The sequence below is a fragment of the Rhipicephalus microplus genome, chromosome 4, assembly GCF_043290135.1.
Source record: "Rhipicephalus microplus isolate Deutch F79 chromosome 4, USDA_Rmic, whole genome shotgun sequence".
NCBI classification, from domain to species: Eukaryota; Metazoa; Arthropoda; class Arachnida; order Ixodida; family Ixodidae; genus Rhipicephalus; species Rhipicephalus microplus.
Genome location: NC_134703.1, coordinates 58891505 through 58901218, shown reverse-complemented (window position 1 = coordinate 58901218; position 9714 = coordinate 58891505). Strand labels below are relative to the sequence as shown.

At 44.0% G+C, this 9714-nt stretch overlaps 1 protein-coding gene across 1 annotated transcript in view; it reads right to left on the bottom strand.

The window, feature by feature from the left end:
- Positions 1-630: 630 nt before the first annotated feature.
- The window catches only part of LOC119171403 (uncharacterized), a 22287-nt gene continuing 13203 nt past the window's right edge, over positions 631-9714 (bottom strand). The window contains exons 2-7 of the mRNA XM_037422235.2: positions 8588-8938; positions 7152-7466; positions 4636-4878; positions 2940-3096; positions 2053-2177; positions 631-766 (exon numbers count right to left, since the gene is read on the bottom strand). Coding sequence (XP_037278132.2) covers positions 2993-3096; positions 4636-4878; positions 7152-7466; positions 8588-8938 — 1013 coding nt within the window. The 3' untranslated portion in view covers positions 631-766; positions 2053-2177; positions 2940-2992. The remainder of the gene's footprint in view (positions 767-2052; positions 2178-2939; positions 3097-4635; positions 4879-7151; positions 7467-8587; positions 8939-9714) is intronic.

Below are 9714 nucleotides of genomic sequence, written 5' to 3'. Positions count from 1 at the left end.
ACACACAGCCCACTAGCTGCAGCGAACGCAGCGCCACTTCTCAGCGTTAATCTCTCTTACATCGTAAGCAGAGCCGAATAGAGTGCGGGAATAATAGTGAAATGCTTTAATTGTGAGCAGTGATTATGGTGCGCTTAAGAGCATGAGACTATACGTACAACATACTTCAATCCTCCATAGTGTAGCATCAAGGCTAGTGCGTGGTAGGTTGTGTGATATACCGGTTATTGGTGGCATTTAAAAATACAGTTTAAAGATATAATTTCATTGAGATGGCTGAAAGCACGCCTAAATCTGCCGCTAAGCGCTCCCAGGCTGTCTTCCTATACTTACCGAAGGCAAGCCCAGTTGGTCCATCCAGTCCCTCGGTTTCCCGAAATGCGTGTGTCGTAAACGGTAGTCGTTCACTCACGTATTATCCTCTAAATGGATCCATTTTTCTGGATTAACCGCAGACAATGGTTGCTTGCGTCTGCTATCAAGACAGAAGGCATTTCGACACAGCCCCAGAAATGATGATCCGCTTTACTGAAATCATTGGTTTTATTTCAGATTCCCAACACAGAAGCAGCAAGATGATGATTTCAACTGCACGGTGCAGTGCCGTTCATTGTCGTTAATGTTGCCGCAGTCGGATTTTTTTCATTCCACACCATTAGGGCACACAATTGCGTTCACAGCCGGCAGGAAACGCCACACTGTCGACATCCGCAGTCATACATCCCAGAGTTCTCTAAGAAAAGCTCCCTAAACTTTGAACGGCCAACTGAAAGAGACAAAGAATACAAGATGTAGTCATTACAGTGATGCAATAGAAGCATACAGTGTTAAAGGTGTCCCGCAACAATTTTACAAATAAGCATCGAATTTCTTCAGTGAAAGACGTCATTGCATCAAAAATTGACTACCCCTAAAGTTTTCGGAATCTATAGTGTGCAAACGGAGCTAAAGAAATTTTCTGCACCCTTTAAGTGCTTTCTTTGTCCCTCTCCTTTCACATCAGTGAGCACACTGAAAGCTACGCAGTAGAGGGGAAGGTGACGACAACGAGGCAAAAAGACGCGTCCGCTCGTAAGCGCCCGTCATGAGCCCGTCATGAGCTTTTTTGAACGCATGCATTGCTTACTTTCAGCGGGATCATTTCAGCGGGATCATTTCAGCGTGATCACTAGCACGTCACAGCCACGTGGTGTCATTTCATGATGACTTTAGTAACTACGAAACTTACGATGCCTAAATTGGGTCATTGCCATGGACTTTCGGTTTATGGCAGGGTCATTTGGGGTTAGAGCATTGTTTGTCGTAAACATGCGATTTGTTGCAGACATTGATAATTATTTTTTTTAATTCTAGGTTGCGTGCAGTGCTATAGTATTGGCTAACGTGTTTCTGGAAGTATTGACAAATAATCTGCGGTGTTTTCTGACCTTGCTGGAAAAGTGTTGCAGGGTTTGTTTCCGAAAGGCTGCGCACTGGTGAAGAAATTGAGTGGTATATGAAGGCTTGAAGTAAAAATAAAGTTTTGAGCAAGGAATGTCACACATTCAACGTTTCCACAAAAGAAATTCACTTCGTCAGGGAAGCAACTGACGAGGACGAAACTGAAGACGAATCCGACAATGAAGCTGAACAAGTGAAAGTTTCTGCTGTCACGAAGACAAATACACTTGTAGAAACACTGCCTGAAGTGATATTACCTGTTCAACAATTTTTCATTATGCACAGACGATGACTGAATAGCAACGTAAAAAACGTAGTGTCAGTCTTCAAAAATTAAAGACCACGAGACACAAGTAGTGAGAGCTTGATATTTCCGCTGTTTCGGCAGGCAGCTGTCAGTTCGCATTTTGTGCCAGTTGTAAAACGGGCTCATGATATGAACTGATGGGCTCCACCGAATACAGTCGTAATTGCGTAGAATTTCTGTATTTTCTCAAACCTGGTGATCTCTATACTTTTGATGCTAACTATACACGATAGCATCGCTGACCGTTCAAACTGCGACGTTTTTATGAGCTAAACGACGTGAAAAGTGAGATGGAGAGCACCTACCTTGCAGCACGACAGCGTTGAAGGCTACAACAATGATCCGTAGATGAACCAGCATATAACCATGTGAGTGCCCGGGTCAACTGATGTCCAAAACGGAAACTAAGGCACGAGCGTATACCAGGTGACTGAAAATGAAAACGGTTGGTGACGCTCCTTGAATATTTCTCAACATTGGTCATAAGTGTACGCAATTGATTCTTGTTGATACGCAAGGTCAACCATAAAAACAAGCGTACGCATAATCAAGGTGGCCAATCAGGCCAGTTGGTGATACAGTTGGTGAATAAACCTTCAGTTGATAGTCTGCGCTTGTCCTTGTCTTTTTCCCGTCCGTGTTTTCTACCCCGTAGTAATCTTAGATTACGCATAATCTCTGACTGACAAGTTGAATAATGGTAAACACATTTAATAATGGTTACCAAGTTGATTGATGGTTACCACAGTAATTTCAGAAGTAGGTATAACAGATGCAACATTTATCGCTGGTTTAAATATAGAGCAGCACTATTTTTGTTACAGCCAAGTAAAACCTTATTTATACCGGACATAAAGTACAAGTTATTATTTTATGCGCTCTGAAACACGGTAAGAACGTACTAAGAATTCGTCGGTTTTCGTGAATCATGGCTCAGTAATTGATATCAGTAAAATATATCAAAGAAAGATAAATCAGAGTAGGAGGCAGACAATAACAGGGACATTCGTTTAGGTATTTCACCAGGATAAGTTCATATTTGAAGACCCTTGCTTGCAAGAAACCTAGCTTCTACGAATGTGTCTATGAGTAGCTTTGAGCGCAAATACTAGAGGAATAACAATACGTGCACATGTCTTCATAATGTCATACGAAAGACGCGTTGACATTAGTGATGCATTTGATATCTCACCTGCTTTTCCTGCCTCATCCAGTAGGTCCTGAGCACGTGTAAAAGGAATGGATCTATGGCGCAGGCGAGATTAGGTGGAGGGACAGTAGCACGGGCAGTGTTGTCATCATGGCAGTGAAAAAGCGGTTGAACGCAACAGCGGCTTGGCAGCTCAGTTCTGTGAGAAAAGATTGTGAGGAAGAAAAATTTAGGCTTGCTTACTATTCACTGAGGCTATCAAATAAGGAAAGTAACAATAAAGAATGGTGCAAGATCACTATTTTCCCGGACAACTTCTTTGGAAATTTTGCTTAGAAATCTGGTGAATCCTTCAAACAAGAAGGCTTTCGTACGCATTTCCAGACTGGAAATGAACAGCATTTCTTGTAAGCTCACTATATGGACCTCTTAAAGACAGAAAAGACTCGTAGTGCTCACGTCAGCACACCCACATATTGTGTGTTGGACAGCAACAATTTGAAATGTGGCCATATTTTGGGGCCATTTGTAGCTTTTCAAAGATTGATTGATATCTGGGGTTTAGCGTCCCAAAACCATCGTAAGATTATAAGAGACGCCATAGTGAAAGGCTCTGGAAATATCGACCACGCGAATTTTTGAACGTACATCCAAATATGAGCACATGGGCCTCAGCATTTTCGCCTCCATCGAAAATGCTGCCGCCGAAGCCGCGATCCGATCCCGCGACCTGCTGGTGTGCAGCCGAGTACCTTAGCCAATAGACCACTATGGCGGGACAGCTTTTCAAAGAGACTATAAGTAAAGAACATCAGCTCTTCGGGCACGTCGGACCTTCAAGGAGCCCTTATTATACCTAATCTGATGCTCAGCAACCGCTTTGGTCACGTGTTGTGCAGCTTGCGTACTTTCTACATAAATCCTTTCTAAACTCAACTTTCAGTCACGTAGTACTAGTCAGTGGATCCTTTAAATCCACGAAGATGAATAGTATTTTAGTGTGACCAGTGGTCCTCTTGTTAAAGTATAGCTCATGTAGCTTCTGCATATAAGTGATTTTAAATGCGAAAATATTTGTTCTAATCATTACATAAGCTCAAACTGGAGCTTTACATTTTCCCCGTACATATGGCAAAATGACCGGCACTGCACAAATCGGCACATTATTGCTTTATGTTTGCGGCAAAGTTGTGATGTATGAAATCGGTGGTTTTATGACTATTGTACGCAACTTCCCGAAACCTTGCTTGTAAGTTTAGATCACCTGATACCTTCGTTAGTTTTTTTATCAACGCCAGTCTATAACGCTTGTCGCGTAAGTCCACATTGCAGTTTAGTATGAAGGCTCGTTCACACTTGCGACTAGCACTGGTCGCGTGACTAAGTTATTCGCAAAGTGATTGTCACAAAGCGACTGCTTTTGTCGCAGTCGCTCACCGCTCAAGTTTTCAGTAACGCGAGAGCAGTCACAAACATTTGAACCAATCACAAACGCAGAAACAGGACGTCAACTTATTTCACAGGGCAATGGCGACACAAGTCATATACAAGCAGACATAAATCCATTGTGACGACGGGTAAAAGTCGCACAAAGGTGCGTGAACATCGGTCACCTTCAGTCACTCTATGGTCGGCAGTCACCAATGGTCGTACGACCAGTGCATGTAACCGGTGTTAATGGCCTCCTAAGCATTACATTGTGTGATTAAGACACTTTACTTAAGTAGAGGTGGCGCACCGCAGATGATGGGTCGTCCAGCTGCGGGAGCCCGCTGTCTCTTTGAGTACGTAAACATCGGTGGCGGCACGACCCAGGAGCCGTTGTGGCACACAAGCTCCCGAGGACCACGCAGTTCGAACCCTTCGAGGCAGTAGTAACGCGTCAATGAACCCTCGGCCGGGGTGCGCCAACACGTCTCCTCGCCAGTGATGTTGTAGTAGCCATTCACAATCTCTGGAGGATCGGGCGAGCACCCTGAGTCTGCGTACGAAAACAGTGACAGTTAAATGTGCTATAGCGCTTTCTGTGCATCAGCGAATGCTAGAACCGAGTGCGCATTAAGATTAAGTACATTGAAGTTCTGTGCTGTAATGATGATAAAACAATATCTAAATCATTTAGAAGACACCATAAACAGAATTCAATTACTTCGAGAAGCGTCGCAGATCTTCATGTCAATACGAAATGCATGTACTACAATTATTGGCCCTTGAAAATTAAACCAGGTAGTGTTAACTAAAAGGCGTGTTATTCCTCTTTCTTACTGCCGCCAGTACCCGCACTCTAAGTGCGATTTTAGCTCGTCCGTTTACTTTCAGGCTTACGTCATATCTGACATTACACTTGACAGCCTGAGATAGCGTTCTAGAGATAGTGTACTCGCTAAATCTAGTTAGCTTTGTAATTTGTTGTTCGTGCGTAATTTGTCCATATGTGCGCGCTGCAAATCAAAGAAGTCGCAGTTTTGTTGGCACCTGATTGGTCATCATACGCTTGAGAGTGAACAAAAAGAAGGATTCAGCCATTTTGCAGACCGTGAAAGCCATCGCACAACTAAGCTGCGAGCATGCGAGCAGATGTGACTGGCTAGTGTGATCACGTGAATCATTATCTCCGTAATCATCATTTCGACAATCTTTGTTCGCTTCCCCTCTGATCCCGTGACTGGAATGACCACTTCTACTACTACTGTATTACTACTACTACTACTGCACTGTACTACTAACAATATGAGATTATTCGCCGACTATTCCGTTATTTACGCAACAATCGCAAGTGAAGAAGATCAAATAGCTTTACAAGCAGACCTAACAGCTGATCAAAACTAGTGCCACAAGTGGAAGATGAGTATAAAGATTTCTAAATGTAGATCAGTGTCTTTTTACCGACGTACTAATTCGTTAGTGTACAACTACACCCTACATAACAGTTTTCTACAACCGACTTGCTCGTATAAATAAATACCTTGGAATACATATCTCAAGTGACCTATCATGAACCCTCCACATAAATCACGTCATTTCAACAGCTAGTAGATCTTTTAGGTTATATCCAAAGAACCCTGAAGTTTGCTCCCGGCTACTTAAAAATATTAGCTTTCACCGCAATAATACGCCCCAGATTGGAGTATGCAGCAACAATTTGGGACCCACACCAGCATTATCTCATCCAAAACCTAGAAACCATCCAACACCGCACTGCCAGATTCACCTTTTCCGATAACTCATCGTCCACCAGAGTAACAGACTTAAAGAAACGTGCCGCATTCATTCCTCTTAGTCAACGCTGCAAAACTGCGCAGCTCGCATTATTCCACAAATTTTATCACGCATTCCCATCCAGCAATTACGTCACCCAACGCCCCTATTTCTCTGATCGTTGTTGCAACACTATGCAAGTACATTACCCTCGTTCCGAAATTACCACATTTGCCGAATCTTTCTTCATTCGGACAGCTAAGGAATGGAACGCCCTACCGGATACCATTGCTAGCATTCAGGATGGAGAAGCCTTTAAAAATTTCCTGTCAACCATCACTGAACCGTAATAATTTCCAGGTAACTTTCTAACGTGCCTAGTATGGTGTGTATGTATATTTTGTGTACTTGGCAATGTTTTGTACCTTATAAGTGGTATCTGTTGTCACTGTAAAATATTTTTATCCAGAGTCCACAAACAAATGTAGCTGTTACCCCTTGTTTCTGCCACTTCAGCTATGTCCTAAAATTTTTGTTTTTGTTTTCTTGCACATCCAACTTTGCGTTTACCCATGTCTTGTATGCCCACCCCTCATGTAATGTCCCTTCTGTTAGGGACCCTTGAGGAAAATAAGATAACTACCACTACTAGTACTACTACTACTACTACTACTACTACTACTACTACTACTACTAATATAACAACTGCTACTACTTACTATTTATTATAAAACCTATACCACGGTATTAGTAGTAGTGGAATACTGGTAGTAATCCACTACTATTCACCGGTGTAGTATTAGTAGTAAATATTACTGTTGTTACTTGTAGTACTGTTACTACTAATACTTATACTGCTACAACAAGAACTACTACTACAACTACTACTGCGTCTGCTGATGCTGCTGATAATATTACTGCTACGACGACGACGAGGGCAAGAGAGGAGGGCAGTAGGGCAGTAAACTACGACACCTTCACTGTAAAAGCCGTGATAACCAGGAAAGTTAAGGAGTAACCGATTTTCACTGCACATCTAGGTGAGGGTCAACTGACCTCCGAACAGTTTATGCGAGATTCCGGTTCGCCAGTCCGTCCCAAGGACAATGACGTGGCAGCGGAAGGTCAGGTTCCTGAAGGCGAGCCAGTCTTCGACCTGGAATACGCGGTGCAGTCGCACTTCGTAAGTCGAGTTGGCTGCAGTCCTTAAGCGGTCAAACGGCACCGTGTTCAAGTACACTCCAGTTTGATCATTATACACTCCGCACGCTGGCGAAGGCTTCGGGAACATGCCACCGCACTCCAATTCCACAGTTTCCGTGCACGTCACGCGATCCGAGAACGTGGTCCAGCTGTCTTCTTTGCATGAGTCTGTGGTATAAGAGGAGACAGAGAAAGAAATTATTTAATGAAAAGCTGGATATGTTCGTCTGGCTGTTCGCCTGAGCTGCTACCCCAGCTGCTTAATATGAGATACACAATATAAACACATTACGCAAACAGCTACAAAACGTCTCCGAGCACTGCGCATGTGGAGCCGGCCACGTGTTCACGTGGGATGCTATTTCGATGCACAGTGCTCGGAGGCCGCTTTGCGTGCCAATTGTGACGTAATCATAGATGTATGTGGCGAGCTTTGGGTTAGGTGGAGTCTACGCACCGCGTCTCCGCTGCAAGCGCCTAAGTATCTCTATTACGCCTACCACTGTTTACAATCATGGAATCGGTGTATACAAGAAATACTGCGTACTCGACAAGTTTTCGTGAAAAAGGAGTGCCCGTCTTTGTACAGACCTGAAATTCGGTTTATGACTAGTAACTAGGCGAACAATCATTGCTGATCTCATCAATAATGTGAACGAGCCAGTGAGAAGTGATTGGCGTGTCACATTGCGCATGCTGGTGGTGAAAAAAATATCCCCCCCCCCAAAAAAAAGACACGAAAAACATCTGAAACAAAATAGTTTTATTTGAACGACGAAGTCAGAAACTGAAAAACTGAGTCGTGTCACGGCCACAAGAGTTTTGGTGCAACAATCCTTCGGCTCGTTAACTAACAGCATGGCCGCAGCGTTTACATGCTCGTCTGCTGCCGATCGTGTGTGCTTGGCCAGGGCTTAAATGGTAGAGCATGTGATTAGCTGTTTCATGTGTAACGGTGTGTGATGGGTGGCGATAGACGTTGCATTACGAGTTGCACACAATTTGTTCTATAATAACCGTATAGCAGTCACTAAAAACAATCTACTATAACTGTGAACCTTCTAGAACAACGAGGCGCAGTTTGCGCTGAGCATTCCAGGCAGGCTTTGTGGCTGAAAACCGAATGAAACATAAGTGTAAATAAGAAACACATGTGGCATTATCAGACAGCTTAAAACAGAATGAAACATAAGTGTATATAAGAAACGCACGTGGCAATATTGGACATTTAGGGGTCAAGGATCAGGGCCGCCTCCGGATTTTTCTGTATCAGTGAACGAAGCACTCACCGACAATGACAGTAAGGAAAAGGTCGTTCTGCGAGACGCCCGCATCTGTCTCCACCCTGCAAGTGTAGTTTCCCTGCATCGACATGTCGGCGTTGAGGATGGTGATGAAGGACGGCGAGCGGTTGCTCAGGTCGACGCGCTTGTCGAACAGGTTGCGCGCCAGCGGACGGCGTCCCTTGCGCCACACGTACACCTCGGCGCCGTCCTTGAACCAGAGGACGCGGCGCAGGTCTTCTCCCGGCGACAGCACGAAGAAGCAGAGCAGCGTGGCACCCTCGCCCTGAAGAACGTACTGCGTCTTGTTGCTGTCGGACAGGAGCCGCACCTCGGTGACCACGACGCCCAGCACACCTGCATTAGGCGTGTAGTACGAGTACTCGAAGCGTTACATGTAGCACATTTACTTTACGCTCTAGTTTATATGAACATGTAGCTAAACTACTCCGAATTCTTGTATTATTTACGTGTAATCTCCACCGAGGGTCCCGGTACAGTTTAAAATGTTGGGACTCTCGTCTGTACATTTTGTGAAATGTAATATACATGTTCTACAATTATTAAACTCAATGACTCATTCATTAATTGAGAAACATTCTATTCACCATACAGTCCACAATGCCACTTACAATAATAGGTGATTTTCGCGGCGTAATTATGTGCAACCTACGAGCCCTACTATAATTTCGGCAGCAAACAACAGCAGAACGTTGAACAATTCTTTCTGATTTGAAGTTAACTTTAGCAGTGTGCGTCTGCAGAAGCCTTATACGGCATTGTAACAGTTCAGGTGTATTTAAATGGGACAGCATTAGACCCGAGCTGAAGCATATGGTATGATTAGACTGAGACGTACCTAGTTAGCTCCAAAAGAACCCAGGACAAGGTGATGGAAACAGACGGGCCGTGGCGATGAAGAGACGGGATGTTAGTGCCGCGTTCCGTCCGTGTCGTTCTGTTTGACATTTCACATTTTTTGTGCTATTTAGGCATCGTCATCATCAGCCTCACTACACTTACTGCCAGGCAAAAGCCTCTCCTTGGTTCCACCAACAAAATCGGTCTTGTGCTCGCTGCTGTCACGTTATATCCGCAAATTCCTTAATCTACTCTGCCCACCTAACTTTCTG